The 22,452-nt window shown below is 37.2% G+C and overlaps 1 protein-coding gene and 3 long non-coding RNA genes across 5 annotated transcripts in view; 2 read left to right on the forward strand and 2 right to left on the reverse strand.

Moving 5' to 3' along the window:
• Positions 1-20,476, forward strand: LOC308651012. Of its 2 annotated transcripts, none has more exons than XR_014022462.1 (4): positions 1-128; positions 17,860-17,928; positions 18,328-18,445; positions 19,152-20,476. It is a non-coding gene; the product is annotated as an uncharacterized lncRNA (long non-coding RNA). The 2 variants fall into 2 exon arrangements; XR_014022463.1 differs by lacking the exon at positions 1-128 and adding an exon at positions 2,365-2,494.
• On the reverse strand, positions 8,702-20,628 carry LOC308651007. Its single transcript, XR_014022460.1, has 4 exons — positions 20,492-20,628; positions 18,829-18,919; positions 17,328-17,418; positions 8,702-10,203 (listed from the first exon to the last, which is right to left on the reverse strand). It is a non-coding gene; the product is annotated as an uncharacterized lncRNA (long non-coding RNA).
• The window catches only part of LOC308650993 (protogenin B-like), a gene marked incomplete at its 5' end in the record, with an annotated part of 4,988 nt that continues 3,086 nt past the window's right edge, over positions 20,551-22,452 (forward strand). The window contains 2 exons of the mRNA XM_081297619.1: positions 20,551-20,800; positions 21,969-21,992. Of these exons, the coding sequence (XP_081153745.1) occupies positions 20,551-20,800; positions 21,969-21,992 (274 nt within the window). The remainder of the gene's footprint in view (positions 20,801-21,968; positions 21,993-22,452) is intronic.
• The window catches only part of LOC308651001, an 11,418-nt gene continuing 9,624 nt past the window's right edge, over positions 20,659-22,452 (reverse strand). The window contains exon 3 of the long non-coding RNA XR_014022459.1: positions 20,659-20,790. This is a non-coding gene — a long non-coding RNA (uncharacterized lncRNA). The remainder of the gene's footprint in view (positions 20,791-22,452) is intronic.

Genomic DNA, 22,452 nt, shown 5'->3' on the forward strand with positions numbered 1-22,452 from the left:
CCTTAACCTCCTTGAACACAGCTGCCATCCCAGTCGATGCCCCTTCTTGCCAGAGAGCAGGGATCTGCCTGGAGGGGCTCTCTCTGGGAACAACAGGAGGAGAAAACCAGACAGACATCGTGGAGGCTGTGAGTACCTTTGGAACCAAGACTGCTGGTTGGCTGGGTTTTCGCATATTGATCCTACAGATTAGGAGAATCAAGTGATTTTAATTCCGTGGGCGCAGAACAGAGAATACAATCCTAAGGTTTATATGGGAAGTCAGTACCATGGCTTCTGACGACTATCGTCAGGACCAAACACATTTCCTCACTCCCACATTCATCAATAAAAACACTTAACTAGTGTCTCTTATTTAAAAAACTAAGAAAAATTCAGGAGGGTATTCAAAGATATGTTGGAGCTCAATATTCCTCGGACTTCAAACATCTGGAGCTAGGAAAGTTCCTGCACTTCCCAGCACTCTTTGCCTGGGTCAATGGACCTTCCCAGCTCTCCCAAACTGAGTGAGTGGGAGACTAGAGAAAGCAGCCCTGTCCCTATTTGTCCTTTCTTTCTCTTTATCGGTTCCTGGGTCCTTGACTTTACCCCAGGGAAGTCAGGCAAAATCTACTGGTGACTTTAAGATGGGAAATGATGACTAGCAGGGAAAGATGAACAGGAAATGTACTGATACAGCCAGAAAGAAAGGAAGAGTGACATGTGCCCAAGAGACAAAGGTGATGATAGGAGAATGTTAATATCTGATCTCTACCAGGGATGGCAGGGGGACTTTGACTTCCCTTTAAGAGCTCAGCTCTGAGGGCCTGACTGCTGCCTATCTGTGAAGGGGCTGTACAGGAGGAGGGTGGATTAAAAAGTCCCTTATATATATTATGGTAACTGCAGAGAAAGGATGGAAACATGAGTAAGTACCTATTGATGTTTCTTGCCAGCCCACAGATTCAATTAGGAAAAAAAAAACAAAAACAAAAACAAAAACAAAAACTAAAGAAACCCAGAGATTTGTTTTGTGAACTGGATCTTGGTTGCATTTTTCTTCCTTCTGTATTTTCTAAGTTTTTTTTTTTTTTTTAACGATGAGAATGCTCTTTTCTTTTTCTTTCTTTTTTTCTTTTGTAGAAATATTTATTTTTAGAGAGAGTGAGAGAGGAGAGAGAGAGAGAGAGAGAGAGAGAGAATTTTTAATATTTATTTCTTAGTTCTCGGCGGACACAACATCTTTGTTGGTATGTGGTGCTGAGGATCGAACCCGGGTCGCACGCATGCCAGGCGAGCGCGCTACCGCTTGAGCCACATCCCCAGCCCCTGTAGAAATATTTAAATAAATTATTTTACAAAAATAAAAACAAACACTCCTGATTTAGAGAGAGAGAGCCCTCAGTCAGACTGGAATGACACCCCAGAGCTCCTGGGGTTCTCAGAATGAGCCTCTGCCAAGATCTGATTGCTTTTCTGAACATCTGCCTTGCTTACAGACTTTGTTCTGGTCACGGGCTATTTTGTGTCAAAGCATTTTGTGAGTATCAAGCACTTGATCAGGGTGAGAAAGCATTATCTGAGTTAAATACAACTTGCTATAACTAAAAGAGAGCAAGGACAGATGTAAAGAAGGAAGGGATTTGCATGGGTTTCCTCCCATTTTAGTTCAAATGAGAGCTGTAGATCCTGACTTGGCAAAAGTTTCTGTTGAGAACATCTGAAGCAACGACAGAAACAAAAAAATCACTAATCAGACTCCTTGCTCAATGTGAGGCAACTTGGATCAATGTGAAATCTTCAGGTCCAGAGAAATGAGCTCCTGAGAAGTCTTCCAACATTTCCAGCTCTGGCAGAATCTGACCCCCTGAGGGAAACACTGAAACCTAACTGACATAGAGATCCAGCAAAAACATATTTGAAACTAGGAGAGACCAAGTGATTTCCCCTGAGATTAGCCCTGAGTTTGGTTTCCAGTTCTCACTTTGTTGGACCTAACCATCTCCTAGAGGAGGTACAGGGACCAATTAACTGAATATGGCCAAGAACAACAGTAGGTATAACAGGACAAGGACTGAGGACTCACTGACCCCAGTCCATGCCAAGTCTGTTCCTCACTCTGCCTCCTATTTGCAGTGTATCAGGGGAATAGATGATGTCAACACCTCTGGGCAGACAAGTTATCTCAATACTCAACTTCTGGCAGGAGAATTTGTGCCCTGATTTATTTTTAGTGCGTTTCTACCTTAGTAATCCAGTCAACTGAAGAAGGGCCAGCAACCTGACTATCCTCTGAGCTCAACACCCTTATTTATTCCTTAACAATTAGAAAGATATTTAGCCACCTGGGGGAGACTCTCCTGGGAGTTTGGGGTCCCATCATTTGCCAACTTTCAGAGGCCACACAGGATTTTTATCCCAACCCAAGTGGAAGTGAGGCCCTCACTATTTCATTGGTAGCAACCTTTTACTCAATGGAGAAAGAGAAAGAAAGAAAGGTTGCTAACAAAATCAGGTATGTATAGGCTATCATTTTATCAGCAGGGTGGAGGATTGGGTGAAAAGCAAGAATCATACTTTACCTTTTATGAGCTGTTAAACTTTAAGTTAGGGCACACATTCTACTAATCTTAAGCTCCAAACAGGACTATTGCTAGGAGCTTACAACGAATAATGCCTTTTTCACCAAGATGCAGAAAGTGAAATGTCAAAAGATTAATCAGTCCTTTCCATGTCTTTGCATTTGAATTTAACCTCAAATATTTAATTTTATTTCAATCTCATACAGCTTGTGAAGACAGATTTATCCAACACCAGCTGTTCTCATATTTAAAAGCTGTACCACAAAGATAAAATTAGAATCAAGTGAGGATCATATTCCTCAGCAAGAATTCTGCTCTATGTCCCCCTGATGCCCTGAGCCACAACTGTCAGACCAAATACCAGCATTGTTGTTTTTCTTGGACACTTCCTAAACAGCCATAGAGAGAAAGTGAATAGACCACAAAAAGAGGCATAAGCCCTAAACTTGGAGTTATATACATAAGTACAAGTTTATTTGCAAGGTTATTTCTCTCAGAAGTGGGAGGTGAGTAATGTACTGTTTTGACAGAGTTGGGAGAAAATGTAGTCAATTATCACAACCCACCCCCGTGTGTGTGTGTGTGTGTGTGTGTGTGTGTGTGTGTGTGTATGTGCGCACACACACACTTTCCACTTCAGGAATTTTCCAAACTTCTATGAGGCTCAAAATAGATTAGAGTCTGGGTAAAGTGCAACTGTTCCTTAAATCCAATAGGAAAAACCAAATGTCATCATCTTAGTGTTAGATATTTGGTGAAACAATGTATTGTACAAGAAAAAGAAAGGGGATAAAAAGAAATATAATCTCAAGGTTCTAAAATATGATTTGTTAAATGTCCACCTGGAAGGCAGAGTAATTGTGAAAATGTAGCTGTAAAAATACATTCTCGATGTTCTATGTTGAGTTTGGAGGCATTTTATAAATGAAGGAAGAAGAGACCAATAAACACACAAAAAAAGATATAGCACTTCATTTTTTATTATAAGATGCAAGTCTACAAAACAAGGAGATACCCTATTGTGAGGATTAGGAGAATTTGTACTCAAAAAACTGATGAGAAAGTACTATTTTAGAAAAGGACAATTTGACCGTAACCATTCAAATTTTAAACACGTTTCCCCCATGTAAGTATATTTATTCCCTGGTATAAATATACTTATACAGGTACACAAAGTTAAACTTACAAAGATAATCACTTAAGTCTTGTTTTGATCAATCCACATTTTCTTCATCAGGGAACTGATTAAGTTAACTATTATGAACCATACAAAATACTATGTAGAAATTTAGAAGAATAAATTAGATTTTTTAATGTGCTATTATCCAATGATGACTCAAATATAGTAAGTGAAAAAACAAAATATAGAATAGTATATGTAATATAATCCCATTTTTGAAAAAATGACATAAATAACTGGATGAGCAGATAAATTTACTGGAAGAATATAAGAAACTGTTAGTAGTAGTAGAAATTGGGTAGTAGAAAGGATCAGCTATTCCTTCTCACTTTATACTCTTTATACTCTCTGAATTTTTAAAATTTTTGCCTCACACATCTAATAATTTTCTTTTTTTTAATATTTATTTTTTAGAAGTAGTTGAACACAATACCTTTATTTTGTTTACTTATTTTTATGTGATGCTGAGGATGGAACCCAGGGCCTTGTACATGCTAGACAAGCGATCTACCACTGAACCATAATCCAAGCCCTACTAATTTTCTTTTAAAAAATATTTTGGCACTAGTAATTTGGTTTCAGTTGTCTGGAAAACTCATTTTTGTGTGTGTGTGTGTGACACCCAATTTCCTAAAAATAAGTTATGCACCAAAAGAATTAAATTATATTCAAAGTAGTTTTAGCACTGACTATATTTTATTAAATCCTAAGCTCCTGAAAATTAGCAATTTCTTTATGTTCAGTAGAGTGGGCCAGAATTGCAATCACTTAGCAAACAGGTAACAAAAAGAGAACAGTTTTCATATATCATTTTCATTTTGAAAGTGGATTTGACTTCTCAGAATGTATTTCTTTATGCCTTGATACCATTTCAATGATTAGGAAAGCTTTAATGTCTGGTGAATATTAAGTATGACAATACTCAGAGCATATTAAATTCTTCTAAGAGACTCATAAAGCAAGCCCTGGCCCCAGTTTCAAGAATCCAAGTATGCAACTCTGAGTAAGTGACCTGCTGTGAAAGCACTCTGTAAACTACCAAATGGAACAGAAATTTAGATAATAGAATGTTGGTATATTTTGTTGGGGCTACTACTGCCTTACTTGATCTCACCAAGCATCAGGTCAGACATATGATAACTATTTAAATTATCTGCATCCTGGCATTATTCTACACAGAAAAGCCCTCCATAGGTATAGGCTGATGTAGCAACTTTAGTTCCCTCTCTGACACGTAGACAGGATGGATTGTCCATGAGGTATGAATGTGTGTGTTCATGTAGTTTTTCTAATAGTCCTCAGGTGCACAAAAAATACAATAATCATATTTTGAATTATTAATTAACATGCATGACTTCTACTTTCTCTTATCTACTGACTTATTTCTTTTTCTTTATTAATATTAGTAGTAGTAGTGCTGAGAATTAAACCTGGAGCACTTTACCTCTGAGCTGCATCCACAGTCTTTTTTATCTATTTATTTATTTCCTTATTTTTGGTACTGGAGATTGAACCCAGGGTTACTTTACCACTGAGCTACATCCCCAGCCTCTTTTTATTTTTTTATTTTTGACAAAGTCTTGCTAAGTTGCTTTGGGCCTTGCTAAGTTGTGAGGCTGGCTTTGAACTCACAATCTTCCTGCCTCAGCCTCCTGAGTCGTTGGGATTATAGGTGTGCATTACACAACTGGCTCGTTTCTTTATTTTAAAAAAATATAACAAACCCCATGAACCCATCACTCAAGAACTAGATAGTATTAATAATCACATTATCTATGTTGATCTTCTTTCCTCTTTCTCCTACCCTTCCCCAAGTGTAATCACTATCCTGTATTTTGCCTTTATCATGTCCTTACTTTGTACATATTCTTATCAAGAGTATATATTTACATGTTAAGTTAAAATAGGAGATTTAAGCAGAATGGATTACTTCATTCACCATTAACATGAGTTTGATGAAGGGTAGGACCTGCATTAAAGATTCCAGGAGGGACTGGGGTTGTGGCTCAGTGGTAGAGCACTTGCCTAGCATGTATGAGGCACTGCGTTGGATCCTCAGCACTACATAAAAATAAATAAACAGAGGTCTTGCATCCATGTACAAAAAAGTTAAAAAATAAAAAGATTCCAGGAGATACACAAATGCCTGTTATGGCAGAGCACTGTACTTGGCACTTAATTCATTTTTTAAAATTAGATCTAGCAGAGAAATTTGACAATTAAATATTTGATGACTGAATCCTTAAAAAAGCAAGAGATGGTGGACTGGGGTCGTAGCTCAATGGTAGAGCACTTGCCTAGCCTGCATAAGCCAGTGGGTTCAATCCCCAGCACCACATAAAAATAAATAAATAAATAAACAAACAAACAAAGGTATTTTAAAAAATGACACTATGTTTTTAAAAAAAAAGCAAGAGATTGGCAGGGATCTCTTGGAATTTGGACATACTGAAGAAATTTATGATCCAAATAACTCCTAACCTGCCAACTCAGGGCCAGTTTGCAAAGCTATAGGACTTCCATATTGCCAGTCCCCGCATCTCTCCTTTCTGAAACTTTTTCTCATTTGGCATTAAGGGCCAGGAGTTGAATCTCTGCTACTTGATACCTAATATGAAACTTCTACTCCATCTGTCCTATACATGACGACAGATAAATCTCCCTTAAGTACAGGTCCTATCATATCACTCTCAGCCTAGTACAGAAATCTGCATTGATTCTTTGACATGTAATATGTAAATCCTTGATGTGGCATTCAAGGCTTTTTGAGATCTGATCCTAATCAGTATTTTCCAGGAAACCAAATTCCTCACTATTCTCAGTGCATGCTTTCCACATTAACCAATGTTCAGGCTGTTTCTCAAAGTGTAGTCTACAGATCAGTAGCATCAGTTTTACCAAGAAGTCAGTGAGAAATGTAAATTCCTGGATCCCATCCCAGGTTTACTGAATCAGCATCTGCATTTTAAAAACATTTGCAGGTAATACATATTCACATTAAATTTTGAGGGCATGATGGGGCTTGACCCAGTGATATTTGAGGGGCTTTTATCATCATCTTTTATTTCCCTGCAGAATGTTTGGGCACCTAGAAAGCAAAAGGTTATCCAAATTATATGCCTAAAATATGTTGGCCAGTCCTCAGAAACAAGGGAATACATTGAATGGCAACTATAAATATCTATAGATTGACTAATTTCATTCTAGTGGCTACAAAGTTAAACAAAATTACAAATTCCCATTCTATTGTCTGATAGATCAGGCCCAACGACCTAAATATCTCCTTCATACAAACATTCATGGGGTCTTTTATGGATAGAATTTGTGTGTGTATGTGTGTTGTGTGTGCATGCATGTGTATGTTTGTATGGTATGCTGGGGATTGAACCCAGGGCCTCATGTATGCTAGGCAAGTGTTCTACCACTGAACTATATCCTTAGGCCTTGGGTAGGATATTAAACAGGAAAGTAAATTGCAAAGGAAAGTGACCTTAAAGCCTAATGTGAAAATCAGACATGAAAACTGTGTGGGGGCCAACTGGAAAACTGTGTAAGTTCCCTTTAAATTAAAATTAAGAGAATAGGTTTACTTGATGGGTTCCAAAATTATATGGGACTCTAATATTCAATGATTGTATGACTCTAGGGATACCACTTCTGTACTGTCTCGGGAATGACTGTAGAAACCAGGACAACCATGAGATAAACTGTGAAGCTACAAACCCTGCCTGCCTCACTCCATTCCATTTAAGCCTCATTTTCTTCGTGACCTCAATTCCAAAAGCTCCTGCCCTACCTGGTTGTCTCTTCTCACATCCTGGCACTTCAGACTGTCCCTTGACTCATGAGCTTGTCACTGTCTCTTTTCAACTCTGTACCATAGCTTCTCAGTCTTCACACAGTTCAACACTGTCAGGGTGGCAAATAGCTAAATGAAACCGTGCTAATAGAAGAAAGTTCTGGAGAAAGACATCCTGCTAACCTGCCCTAATCCCCCTTCTCCTCCCCTGTGTTATTCTTCACGACTTTCTTGAGAAAACCATGGTGGGATATCATTACATCATATTCTACAGTGAGGGGCCTGGACCTAGTGATAATTTACTCTTTGGGCTGCTTAATTATATTTAGTTCCTGAACACACTTTCTGTTCTGCCTTCACTAAGGCCTCTGACCAAGGTCTTTGGGACTTTAACCCAACCATGTTTCGCATCAAAAAAAAAAAAAATAGAATCAGCACAATTATTACACATCTCTCTCACATTTAACAAACAGCTTTTACACACTGCAAAGTTCAATTTATCTTGACAACACATGTATTTTCTAATACATCCAAGCAATAAACAGAGACCATTCTCAGAGTTAAGTTTATGACCCAGCATCCTGTGTATGTGAGGGCTAATGGTGGACATTTCTGTTCATATTCTTATGAGGTCTCTCCTAAAACTGAATGCTGGAATATAAAGTAGAACTTCAGGCTACTCTTCAGAGCCTAGGTCTCCTTTCCCCTAACCTCCCAATTTGTCCAAATTGGGAGGACATATTGCACAGGTCAAGGAAGTACATCTGTATGATAGAGGTTAAGAGCTCTCTGTTTTAAAGATGGGTTGGGTGGATTTTATTCCTTGTTTCTTCATTTACTTGAAAATTTATATAAACTCTCAGAGTTTTTCCTTATTTGTAAACAGGAATAATAATATCCCTACATGTTGGGGTTATTGTGAAGAGCGAATGAGGTTATGTATATAAAGTGGTTAATACAGCGCCTGTATGATTAACTTCATTTTGCAGTTATTAAAAATAAAGCTCAAAGAGGGTGGTTGTTCGAGGTCTTTTTCTTTAATTTGAAAAGCCTGCTTAATGCCACAGATTCTCCTCTTAGGAGTCTTCTAGTTATACAGAGCTCTAGCACATGTGGTGGGTAACCTAACACCCAGCTAATGACAGTGTATGGTCTTAACTGTCCTTATGCACACAACACTATTCCTCTTGGCAATCACTTGTGTGTGTGTGTGTGTGTGTGTGTGTGTGTGTGTGTGTGTGTTGGGGCGGGAGGTAGGGGGTGGGGGACAAACAGAAGTGCCATGACTGCTTTTAAAAATCGGGCATGACTTTATAACATAAAAACGTATTACTAAAAGACAAACATCCTCTTCCTATTTGAGACAAACATCTAAGGACATAAAGTTTTGGGGTTAAATATGAAGGTCTCTTCTGCATTCAGTAGGATATACAAGACATTAAAAGGAATCTGATCTCCCCCATCTCTGAGAGGCCTTGTCTGCTTCAGAATGCCTCCACGGGATCGGGTGTCACAGGGTTGAAGTGAGAGCTCTTCCAGTTTAAACACAAATGGAGGGGTGGGGGTGTTCATGAAGACACTGTGTCTTTGAACCAGTCTATTAGAATAAAACACATCAGTTTTGATGTACCCTTGAGAAGAGATCTGTTTGGAGGGATAAGTCTAAAGGAAGAAAACACGTGTGTATGGGAGAGAGATCTAGGGAGGGAACTGACCAAAGTGTAGTGGCAGAATTTTGCTAAGAATTGGATGGAAAAGATACTTATTTTTTCCAAGACAATAAAGCTCTTAACCCTAGGCAACTTTTCTTTTGATATCACTCATCAGCTTGATGACTGTACGTGTTGGAGAAAAGAGACCCAAAAAGCACTGTAGATCACTCACTTGAAATGTGGGCTTCTGACCTACTATTCCTTTGCCCCAAGGCAAATAATGTCATTATTTTATGATCAAATTTAACAAAGTATCCAAAATCCAATCTTTACCTGAAATTGATATTTCCCTAACAAAACAAGAAATACCTTGCCATATAATTCAAACGAAACACCCATTTAACTTAGTATTTGAGTCCTAAGGCCTGAATTTTTTATATGGAAGAATTCTACAAAATGGGCCTTTTAAAACTAGTTCCTGTATTTCCAAAATTGAGAGTCTGAGAAATTACAACAAAACAAAGTGGAAGAACTTTTCATTTAAAAGCGATGGCTCTTAGAACACTTGCTTCTAGAGCCCGAAGCCTCCATTTAAGGAATCCAACTTCTTCTCTAAGGTCACCATGCTGTGAGAAGCCCTCATCACATGGAGAGGCCCTGAAGACTGAGACACTATGTGGAGAGAGAAGGAAACCAAGGTGACAGACTTGAGAGTGAAGAAATCGTTGTGGACACGCATTATCATGCCCTATCTGCTAGCCCACAGATTAGAGATGAACTGCCCAGCTAGCTCTTCTTGAATTCCTGATCCCAAACAACAAGCCACAGGAGAAAAACTGCATGTCCCAGAAGAGCCTCCCAGGGAGCAATCTTTAAGATAAGACCCAGTTGTTTCCAAGTCCACTAGGATCTCCGCATCAGGGGGAAGAGCAGCAACATGCGTAATTCATGACCTGGTCTCATATCCTTTGATGAAGAAGCCATCTGAGAAAGGCCATGAATGGTGAGGACCTTAACAAGAAGAAAACAATTACAGGTTAGGCTACATAGATACCAAATAGAAAGTACCTTTTTTAATAACAGGTATCTTTTATGATAACTTGTGGAGTTATTAGAAACTCTATCAAAATACTGATTAGATATTAAAGGAAACTAAAAATCAGAACAGTGAGTATTTTATTCTAAAATGGAGAGATAGATGATCAATGATGCCAGAATAGACTTCCTTCTTCTCCTTTTTTTTTCACATACTTTAATGTAATTTATTTATTTCTATGATGCTGAGGATCCAACCCAGGGCCTTGCACGTGCTGGGCAAGTGCTCTACCACTGAGCCACAACCCCAGCCCCCAGACTTCTTTCTTTTCACTGAGCAAAATCCAGAAACTTGATAAAACTCTGGGTAAGAGGCAAAATTTTAAGTGCAACCAAGTAAAATTTCAAATCATCCAGAAAACAATAGCTCAATCTTGACATTAGCTTAATATGTTAGAGATTTTTAAAAATGTAATTTATTTTTCTAAAAGACAAAAAAGGGGAGAGACAGAGACAAATATGAAGGATGTATGGTAAAGAATCAAGAGATCTAGAAAAATTAAAATCAGTAGAAAATGGTCTACATAAACTAGGGAGGAAATGGTAAGGCACGTCTTTATAATTTTCCATATACCAAAACTTCCTTAAGAATGTTTCAAAGCCAACATCAAGATATTTATTTGGGGCTAGGAGTATATCCAGGACATATATAACATATATAATTATTAAATAATATTACATACTATTATATACTAATATGATATATAACTGGTTGTTCTAATTAATATTAACATATTACATTCTACATTGACATGATATTATACATTAATAATAACCATATTAAGTGTATTAATATATATGTAAATATATTTATAGCTAAAATTAAAAACGAGCATCTTTCATGATAACTGTTGCTTTATGGAGACTTCAAATTAATTATCTTTATGGGAATAAATGTTATTTAGTGTGGTATCTGTTACCAAGTAGGAAATAAATATTTAAAATAAACATAGAATCTGTATACGGGGTAAAAATGGGAGTTCATAACCCACTTGAATCAATCTGTGAAATATGGTATAATAAGAACTATGTAATGTTTTGAACAACCAACAATAAAATAATTAAAAAAAAAAATAAAAAATAAAATAAACATAGAATCATAAAATAGGCCAACCCAACAAAAGAAAATTGATTGGAATAGCACAATAAAATTTGTCACCAAGTCAAATAACTTAAGTAACATTTTAAAAGAACATACCAACTTTAGCTTATTGTGTAGTCAAAGCAATCTCACTAAGGTGATATTTTAAAACTTTTAAAATATTATGCATTACTAAAACCCTCTTTACCTCATTTCTCTTTTTTTTCCCATTTGTTTCTAATAGAACTACTATCAAATTCTTGAGTTGTTCACTTCTAAATAGATTGAATGCCTTATTTTTCAGATCACTGAACCCACATAATATCCACGAAGCTAGTACAACTCTGCATACACCCTAGCTATTCAGGCAATGCCATGAGGGCATCGTCATTGTTCATTTGTATGATGTCCATGTATCTTGTCATATTTCCAATGTAACATTGCCAAGGTCTTGGACTCTTCATTTGGTGGAGTCTAATTCTGTTCTCTTTACAAAGAGCTAGGGTTACATTCAGCAAAGGTTACCATTTACGTGAGACATGAAGCCTGCAAGCATAACTCATCACCAAAGTAAAATTCCTAGCTATTTTTTCTCTCAAGGACATCCCCAGTGCTACCTAAAATCAAGAAGGAATACTTCAGGGCAGTTTGCATTGTAGGGACCATATTTTTATTTTGATATTCTGGAGTATGGTATATTCATAGTAGTCAAACAAAAGACATTATATTCTTTTGAAAATCTGTTCTTCTATTCCCTAGAGGGAAATATAGAGGAATCAAATACAAAGATTACAGCGACTTTAGCAAGAGAACCCAATATTTAAGAGTGAGATTTTTTTCAGAAATTATTCCTTTGTATGTTTGATTTTGTTTTTATCACTTACTTTAAATGAATTCTGAAAGAGCTATTTTAACAAATAAATAACTTTTTTTAAAACTATTTAAGTAATTTCTAAGGCTCAACATGAAGGAGTGGCAGGCAAAGCCACTGTCTCAGGCACTAACTGCTCCTGCTTTTAGCACCAACATCTTTCTTCCTCTTACTTGGTACAGATTTCCTCTACTCTGGCATTTCTGAAGATCAGAGACTTAAAAGCATGGTCAGACCCTCAAATTAAAAAAAAATGTTTTAAAAGAACAAATATTAGGCCTAGAAGAGCCTTTAGAGAGTATCTCACTTCTCATCAGATATGAGATAACTGAGACTCCAAAGTTCTTTTCCAAAGTCATAACCAATTAATGACATTTAAAACCACAATTCAGACTTCCTTAGTGTTGAATTAGTGCTCTCTCCCAACATGATGATTTCTTTATATCTTGTCCATTTCTACACTGATTCAGACAGATTTTTCAACTCAGTGGCACACCCCCAGTAAGATCCAGGGCATTTCTTGATCCCATTAGTTATCATTTTCACCTTTCATTGGTTGGAAGATCTGAGGCAGGAAATTGGAAGTCCTACTTGGCCTCCTCATCCCAGGGATTAAAAGAAAAGCGTGGGCTGCCTAGTGCCTTGCCTATGAAGTTGGATTGCTCATTCTTGGAACAGGAAGCATCTGGAATATTGGGAGCCCCCCTCATGATTTCCCTTGGATAAGATTAGATTTTGTTCTTGTTGCTTTTCTCATTAGCCTAGGGGCATAGGACAATTTCCAGTGGTAAAACCTGAATCCCACTCACCACCAAAACAATTCTGTTAATATTTTTCAGCTTCTCCTTTAAGAATGCCAAGGAGCTTAGAGGAAATTTTAGCCTCTTGCACCAACTGACCTTATATTTATTTATAAAGCGTGGTTCTTCCAAGAAGTTCCAGAAGTTTCATGCACATTCTCTCACTTAATCCCTCTCTTCCCAAGGGGGGAAGCATTACATTTTTATCTTCCTGCCACAGCCAGTTTCTCTGTTGTTTATTGGTTTCTCTCTATACTTCGCTACTTGAAGGTTAGATATTCTCAAGTCAAAAACATTCTCAGCTGAAATCTCAACCAATACTGCTAAGAAAAACACACTCATTCATCATATATATACACTGTTCGCCTCTTGTCTGACACTATTCTAGGCACTAGAGATACAGGAATGAGCAAAACAGACTGTCTCTGACTTCACGGAGTTTATATTCAGTAAAATGACTATTCTATTACCCAGTAAATTCAGAACCATAAATACACTGTAACCTGATAACAAGAAAAGAAAACTAATTTCAACTATATTTTTTAAATTTAATTTAATTTTTTGGTACCAGGGATTAAATTCAGGGGCACTTAACCACTGAGCCATCCCCAGTCCTTTTTTTGAGACAGGGTCTCACTGAGTTGCTTAGGACCTAAGTCGTAAAGGCTGGCTTTGAACTCATGGTCCTCCTGCCTTAGCCTTCTGAGCCAGTGGGATTACACTCATGTGCCATCATGCCTGGCTCTAATTTCAACTTTACAGACTAATGGCCATAGTTTCAAACATATATGATAATAAAACCTAATAGCATAGGCTTGTAGGAATTGAACTGAAAGATAGGAGACTTATATCCTAATCCTTAGTCTTCTACCATCAGTTTGTATGACCTGAGCCAATAATATCATCTCTCTGATGCCAGATAAATGACATAAAAAAAAAATACCAGACAAAAAGATTTCTCATGCCTTCTCTTGGTCTATAATTCTATGGTTAATTAATCATACATAGGTTATGCAGTGTTAGGACTTACTGCCAAGGTCAAAAGAGGAGAAATTCTTCTGCATCAGTTGCTTTTATGTGTGGGGTGGGATTGAGGGAAACACCACAAAGCAACACTCGCCTCCTAGGAAAACTAATCACTGCAAAAAAATCAATAAAACCAATCAACTCTATACCTATTATATATTCAATGTGAGACTAGATACTTTGGGGATGGTAGACCCTATTATGTATTCAATGTGAGACTAGATACTTTGGGGATGGTAGACATGTAAAAAGATCCCTGAACTTAAGAAGCTTCCAAACAAAAATATATGATAGTAAATGGTTAAAAATAAAAATGTACTATTATAATACAAGGTTCTAAGTTTACAAGAGAGCAAAAAACCAAGAACTACATTAGAATCCTCTGAGGAAAGGCAGCATATCACCTGTATCTCTAACGACCATCACAATAATAATAGCAACTAACATTTATTGAGTGCTTGATATATGCCATATTTGAATTAAGTGATTTATGGGATTTCTTATTTAATCCTCAAAACAACCCTAGAAATAAACAAACTATTTTTCCTGTTACAGATGGAGAAAACTAGACTTCCAGGGAAGTCTAAGGTACCTAATGGTACAGCCAGGCAAGCAACCCCAGAGTTCTTAACTTCATTTAATGGTTATGGACAGCTTTCCCACATATGAGATAAAGGGATAGCACTGTACATGGCACATAGTTTAGTGTTTCAAAATTTTGCTTCCTTCCTTCTATATCCTCTATCCTTCACCACTACTTGCTCCCAACCCCTATTCCTCATTCACATCCATGTACTTCCTTTTCCAACTTTAAACATTCTGCAAAGTTCAGTTGAAGACCTACCCTGTGCAAGAACTGCTTTTAGACCAACTGAGCTTCTGTCCCCTTATTTACTTCAAATATCTACTTCAAATATCCTGTGAGGTAATCATGTGCTCTCTTATGATGTCACTGGCACTACTTAATGTCATTTGATATTAATCTTACTGATGTCTTATGGCATTTTATCATGAAACTTATATTATTACTATGTATATCTTGCATTATTGAGCTTTGCTATGGTTTGAATATGTGGAGTCCCTAACAGCTCATGTGTGAGACCAACGCAAAATATTCAGAGGTGAGATGAGTAGATTCTGAGAGCTGTAACTCAATAGATGGCTTAATCCACTGACATGAATTAACGGGGCAGGTAGGGTGTGGTTGGAGAAGGTAGGCTGTGCCTTTGGGTTATATATTTTGTTTCTGGTGAGTGGAGCACGCTATGCTTTCTGACTGCCATGTCCTGAGCTATTTTCCTCTTCCACACTCTTCCATCATGATGTTCTGCCTCACCTTAGGCCTACAAATATGGAGTCAGCCAAACACATACTGAATCTCTGAAACCATGAGCCAAAATAAATGTTTCCTCTTCTAATTGTTCTTGTCAGCTCTTTTGGTTACAGTGACAAAAATGCTAACTAAAACAAGCTTCATATAATTTAACTGTGTCAACTAACTCCAGACTCTTTTGTGTTGCTCCTGGAGTCCTGGCATAGAAGGTATCCGGAAGCATTCACCACTTCAAGAGTTTGAGTGTTTGTGAAGTTTTCATTCATTAGGAAAATGATCCAAGGCAAGCAAATGCAGCTCTTTTAGGTTTGAATCCACCTTGTGTAGAGCCTAAAAGGTATGTGCTCTTTCTGTTTGTGCACAATTTTGGACTCAAAAAAAGAAAAGAAAAAAAAGAAGGAAAAGGTAACTAATCAACTCTTACAAATATAAAAACAATAGGCAGCTCCGGCCCATAGATTTATTTTTAATCTTACAAATTTATTATGAGGTACTATATACAAAGGAGTAAACATATATGTGTGTATGCGTGTGTATACATACACATACATATTTATATAAACTGTATGTATGTATGTATGTATATATTTAAAAAAAAAAACAAATGTATGTTCTGTAACCATTATCCACCTTAAAAATAAAGCATGAAGTAGTATTAGCAAATCTTGTACACCACCTAAATTGTTGTCTAAACAATTACCAAGCTAATATCAGATCATAAAACTTCAAAATGATCAGAAGTTTTTGAAGACTGAAAAAAGTCATGAGTATGAAGGGATTATGTATTAAGATTAGGAGGAGATTAGACAAATCTAGTCCCAATGATAATGTCAAACACAATATGTACAATTAACGTTAAAGTATTGTGGTATAAAGTAACTTTATGATTTGAAATAGTTATAATTTTAAATGTCAATTTTAAATCTTAACTAATTTTAAATATTCTATTTCTATAAACTAATAGCTTTCATGAAAATACAATATATTGTTATGAAGGCTAATCTTCCAATCTACCTGTCCTGGTAATAACATAAAAGTTCTTTGTGGAGCCATGGGATCTAAATGTTGGTTTAGGGAAATAAATTACCCTAGATACAGATTTATTTTTAAAGGATCAGTTTACAAGTCCAGAAGATCCTAAATCTAATATCTGTAGAATTATTGGTTCTGAAGGTAACTCTAAACTTTTAAGTAGCTAACACAGAAAGAAACACACCAATATTAAGATTCGTAGTGTCTATGAAGAGAAACTAAATTTGTCCCATGGGAGAAGCCCGATTATTCCTGATACTAACAAATGAGATACATTTCTCTAGAAAATCATCATAGAGATGATATGAACATTGGCAACATCTTCTATGGTTTGAATGTTGATATCCCCTAAAATTCATATGTTGGAATCCGATACTCATTGTGATGGTATTAGAAGTTAGGATCTTTGGGAAGTGGTTAGATCAGAAGGGATCCAACCCCATAAATGTAATTAATATCCCTATGAAAGAGACTCCAGAGAGTTCCCTTAACCCTTCTGCCATGTGAAGATGCAGTAACAAGGCACCATTTACAAAGTGAATGTTCACTGAACATCTCATCTGCTGGCACCTTAATCTTGAATTTCTCAGCCTCCAAAACTATGAGCAATAAAGTTCTATTGTTTATATGCTACCCAATCTAAGGTATTTTGTCATAGTAGCTCCACAAAACCAAGACAACATTCTTCTTTTTTGTAAATATAATAAGATGTTTCAATAAGGTATACTGCAAGGTATTTCAATGGATTCCTTATCACAAATATGCTGTAGGCCTCAGATCAAAACGTAAATTCACAGACATGAATCTATGTCCTCTGCCTTAGTCTGTTTTCAGTGGCTATAACAGAATACCTGAGAATGGATGATTTATAAAGAAAAGATGTCTATTCAGATTCACAGTTCTGGAGGCAGGGGAATTCAAGATTGAGAGGCCACTTCTGGTAAAGTCCTCGTGGTGCTTCATAACATGTCAGAAATTGAAAGGGGTTCTGGGCACATGCAGAAGAAGCAAAACACAAGGGTCAGTCTCACTTTACAACAACCCACTATTAGGGTAACTAGTCCTTTGAGAAAGGCACCAATCCCTCTTAAGGACCTAATCACCTCTTAAGAGCCCCACCTTCCAACACCCTTACAAAGGCAATCAAATTTCAACCTGAGTTTCAGAAGGAAGAAGCCATAGCATCCTCTGAAATGATGTTTTTGAGAAATGACTCAACACCTTTTCTAGATACAAGCTTTTTAATTGTGTAAAGGCAAACATCTGGACTTTTACAACTGAGAATGTTCCATCTCTCAGAATTCCAATGTTCTGGATTAACCTGCTGTCTGTAACTAACTTGCTGGTCCTAAATACCATATACTTGACTTAATTTTTATGAAATGCTAGCAAAATTTAGACAGAATTTCTTTTTTTTTCTTTCATATAGGTGCCCAAGAAAGTAAGAAAAAGTGTCATCTCTGGAATTGTGCTTGGAATATACTACAGACATGTCAGGGTAAGCACAGAATCACATGTGGATGTGCATTTGTTGTATATGAATATAGGAGAAATTCCACTTAAAAAATAAATACCGTAAGACTTCCCAGAGAAACTCTGAAGTATTTATTTGCTTTATGAATTATTTCTTCTGGATAATTTATTTCACAACAGTACATTGATTACTATATTAAAGCAAAAAATAAATTAAAGTGAAATTATTGGGAGATCTAATTCTCTAAAAATCTATTTCCAAGGGGGGGGGAAGGCATTGAAATTATTACTAAAATCTAGGGAAAACTAAGAAATATAAGCAAAAATATGTGCTACATTCAAAAGTATATAGTAAGACTGTGCTGTCAAAGTCACCTTGAATCTTTCTCTTACTGGGTTTTGTTTGCTTTTGATTTCCCCACAGGATAAAGAAGAAAACCACTAGAGTTTCTCTGACCATCAGTTCTCCAGTTAATGAAAACTCCAACATCAGATCAAGTTATTCTACGTTAGTTCAACCATTGTGTATTGACCCCCAGAGGGTAGGTTTCATTAAAATGAAACCTTCTGAGAGGGTACCAGTAATGGAGGCTGAGGTCAAGAAAAAAAGTTGATACAACTTTCTTTAAAAGCGTGCACAAGAACAGCTCCATGTACACAACCTCAGAAGGAACAGGAAAGGAAACTCATGGGTGTCAGGAATAACTCCAGGGTAGCTCTATGACTTGGCCATTTGTCTGTGTGCCAGACCAGAGCAACAGTTCCCTAACAGAGCATTCCAGTAATCCAAGGAATGAATTCCCTTTTAATTAAAAAAAAAAAAAAAAAGGCTGGAGATGCCTTTTTTAAAAAAAAAAACCGACCAGAGCAACTGTATGAAGGGAGAAAAAAAATTTAGTTGGTAAAATTTAGAAGTTATTTAAACCTTTAACATGCAGTCTCTAAGTGCATGCCAGTAACCATTTCTCAAAGGCAATTGCCCAGTGTTCTATTTCATCGTCTCCGCTGATGGAATGCTGGAAGAAAAAGAAAGGGTGGCGTCAGAGCAGACATCCAAACTGACATTTAAATTAGAAGTCTCATCCTTTCCAAAAAGGAAACTCAGGGTATGGTGGGTAGTGGCTAAAACTGGACTAGTTCATAGTAACTAGAACGGATGCAGTTAGTTTATGGCCACTAAGTACTTGGGTTTGGGGGCTTTGATATAATGGCTGATGGCATCATGTTCTCTTTTATTCTCCAACACAGATGCAGAGCCCCTGCAGTAGCCTGTCAGGATCCATTTGTGTTGTGGCCCCTGTGTTCACCAAGGTAACCTATCCGTACTGCATGACAGAATTGGATTTTACAGATAAATGGTAGACATTAATGAAGGAGTAAAAAGAAGGAAAGAGAAACCAGAAGAGATTTCAGAGATTATTATCATTTCATATAGGAGAAAACTGAAGCCAGGAAAGAGTAAAAAGATTGGCTCGATGTCCCAGAGCGACTCTTGGTTTATCCCATGCTCTTTAGACTTTTGCTCTGTGTCAATCCTCTATCTCTGGAGAACAATGCTTAGACCAACTTTTTTAGGGAGACTATGCTCTGCCAGACCTCAAGATACAGTCAAATTCTCCCAGTGATTCATAAGATGCCCTTCTGATAGAGTCAACCAGCAAGGTAGTAGCTACTTCCTGCTAAGGTCATGGTCAGAGGCCACTATTTCCCCAGCCATCCACTGAAAACATCTGAATTCAATCACGTAGGTTAAAACAAAACTAGACCTGAGCCTTCTCTGGTCAGTTTCCTAGTTATGAAATCTAACAGAACCGGAACCACTGCCCACTGCTGGCCCAAAGCATGAAAAGCAGGGCCAGGATTTAACCTGCATTTCCTCCTCATGAGGCACACATCTGTCAGCAGGTGTCAAGATTAGGCTGTCTTTAGGTCTCATGTAGGTTTGACCTGACAGAGGATCTAGATACATCCTTCTCTGGCCTCAGAACCAAGTTATAATCTGGAATGTAATTCTGGGTTTTAGAGGACCTTGGGGTTGCAGGTAGGGAAGGAAGAGGGATCCGGATTTAAGATGTAGGTTTACCACCAACACCACTAACTCGCTCATTTGTGCATCATGAGACTGAACTAGCGATGGTTGATAAACACTTCTTATATATCAATATAACTTTTAGGCCTCACAGAAAGTTTTTAGATTATTTATATGAAATGAGCCTCAAATCCTCCAGGTAGGATGTGCATTTTGCTAGCCCTGTTTCACAAAGAACCTGAGTTCCACAGAGGCTGAGTCTTTTCTACGTTCCTAGGACCAGCTTCCACCAGCCAGTGACAGTTGAGATTCTGGCCCAGGTCCTGTAATTCATGATTCAGGGGCTTTCAAAATCAACAATATTGTCCATACTACCATAAACAAAATAATAAAGACCAAATCTGTGACTAGATACATACTCCACAAAATAATCAAATTCATCACAACAAAGGCGTTTCCACTAATCTCTTTTCTAATTTGAAAAAATGGCTCTGAGGGAAGCGAACAACAATTTTTTTTTTTTATTGTACACTATGAAGTTAAGATGAAAATGACTCACACTTGACTGTAAAATATAAGGTCCCAAACAATGCCCAGCCTCTCCTCGTTTTGCTTAACATGCAGACAGTGCTCAACAGTCACGGTGCCAAAGTGTGCACATGTCCTGCAGGTGGCACATGGTACAGGAGCTTCTTCCTTTCAGCGAACTCTGTTTCTGTTCTTCAGCATCTTCAAGACATCTCTACAACCAGAGGTCAGATTGTCGTGTTTGAATGCCGAGTGCAGGCCACGGCTTCAGTTCAAGTTCACTGGTACAGAGAGGAAGAGCAGATTGCCAGCTCAGATGACTTCCGGATTCTGAGGAAAAGTATCATGACAAACTTTTCAGTTGCATTTACTTAACCTTGAAATCAAATTCATGCTTTTAAGTAGTTCAATAGCTGATGTGTTACAGGCTAAGTCATTGCTACTGTTAAATAATTGTTTTTTCAAATCCAGATAATTCCTTATCAAAAACAACTTGGGGATAGAGCTCACTTGGTAGAGTTCTTGCCTGGCACACACAGGGCCCTGGGGTCAATCCCCAGCAACACACACACACAAACACACACACACACACACACACACACACACACACACAAGAAAAGATAACTGTTTTAATGAAAGAATACATTTTTTTTGAGGTGGCATATGCCTATGTTGTCTAGGCTGGCCTTGAACCCCTGGGCTCCTATGCTCCTCCTGACTCAGCCTCCTCTGCAGATGGGATTATTGGTGTATGTCGCAGCACTCAACTGAAAAAAATAATTTTAATAGCTATGGAAAGACTGGTTTATTTTCATAGAGTCATCCTAATTCTCTTCTTAAGGAGTCCTTGGCATATAAACAAAAAAAGAAATGTGAGACTAAACATATTTTTTCAAGGGTAAAATGGATGAAAATCGATGCACAACTTTCTATACATTTTATTGCATAATTTTTCTAAAAATAATTAGGGAAGTGTAGCAAGAATGATGATCTACCTCATGTTATAGTCTGAGTTTATGCTTTATAAACAACTTTTCATACACATTTTTGATATATGTTATTACCCCCATTTTATTAGTGAGAAAACTGCTATCAGAAATACAATCAGAAAAATTTAATTTAAAAATTTAATCAGAAAAATTAAAATGATTCTTTGGGGAAAAAAATGTGTCTCACCAATGGTTCACACCCAGAGAAGTGATATTTATTTAGTCTTCGTTTCATATTAGAGATGAAGTTCTAAGTTCTAGAGAAGTAAAGTAATTTTTAAAATTCACAGAGCAATTTCGTGGTAGAGCCAGGACAAAAATTAAGTTCTAGCACTCTGCCAATCATTCATTCCATTATGCACATTTTCAGAATTTCTAATGAATTTATAATCTGTGACTCCAGACTTCAGTCAATCTTTTATTTTGCCTTTGTTTATTTCTCATACATTCATGGCCCCCTCTCCCAACTAAATTAATTATCATCATTTAAATTCTCTTTTCTCCTGTTTTATCTTCCAGAAGCTTGTTTATCATCCATTCCTGGTAAGTACTATTCTTCAACATCTTAATAATCAATTAAATCAAAATTAGCATCAATAACCTTTGTCTCCTAAGTCATGTGCTCTTTTGGAGCTACCCTGTGCCAGCTCTGAACTGAAACAACAGAAGCAAGGAACCTGGGATTTGTCGGTGCAGTTATTCATTTATTCACTCATCAACAAGTTTACTGAGCACATACTATGGATAGGTTCTTTTTTGCACTAAGAAGACAGCAATGAGCCAGACTGATAAGATCCCTGTCCTCAAAGACCATACATTCCCCTCTAATTCTACTTGATTTAGTATTTGTGACTCAGCAACTTGACACAGAAGCAGTCTTGATGTCAAACACCCAACCGTTCTCTGTATAGCTATAAGTGGGGTGTCCATCACACAGAATTAGGTCTAAGCACCAAGGAAACGATAATTTTTAGGTCGGTTCAGAAAATGTTTCTAAAGTTCT

This window comes from Spermophilus citellus, assembly GCF_964194105.1.
Source record: "Spermophilus citellus genome assembly, chromosome: 1".
NCBI classification, from domain to species: domain Eukaryota; kingdom Metazoa; phylum Chordata; class Mammalia; order Rodentia; family Sciuridae; genus Spermophilus; species Spermophilus citellus.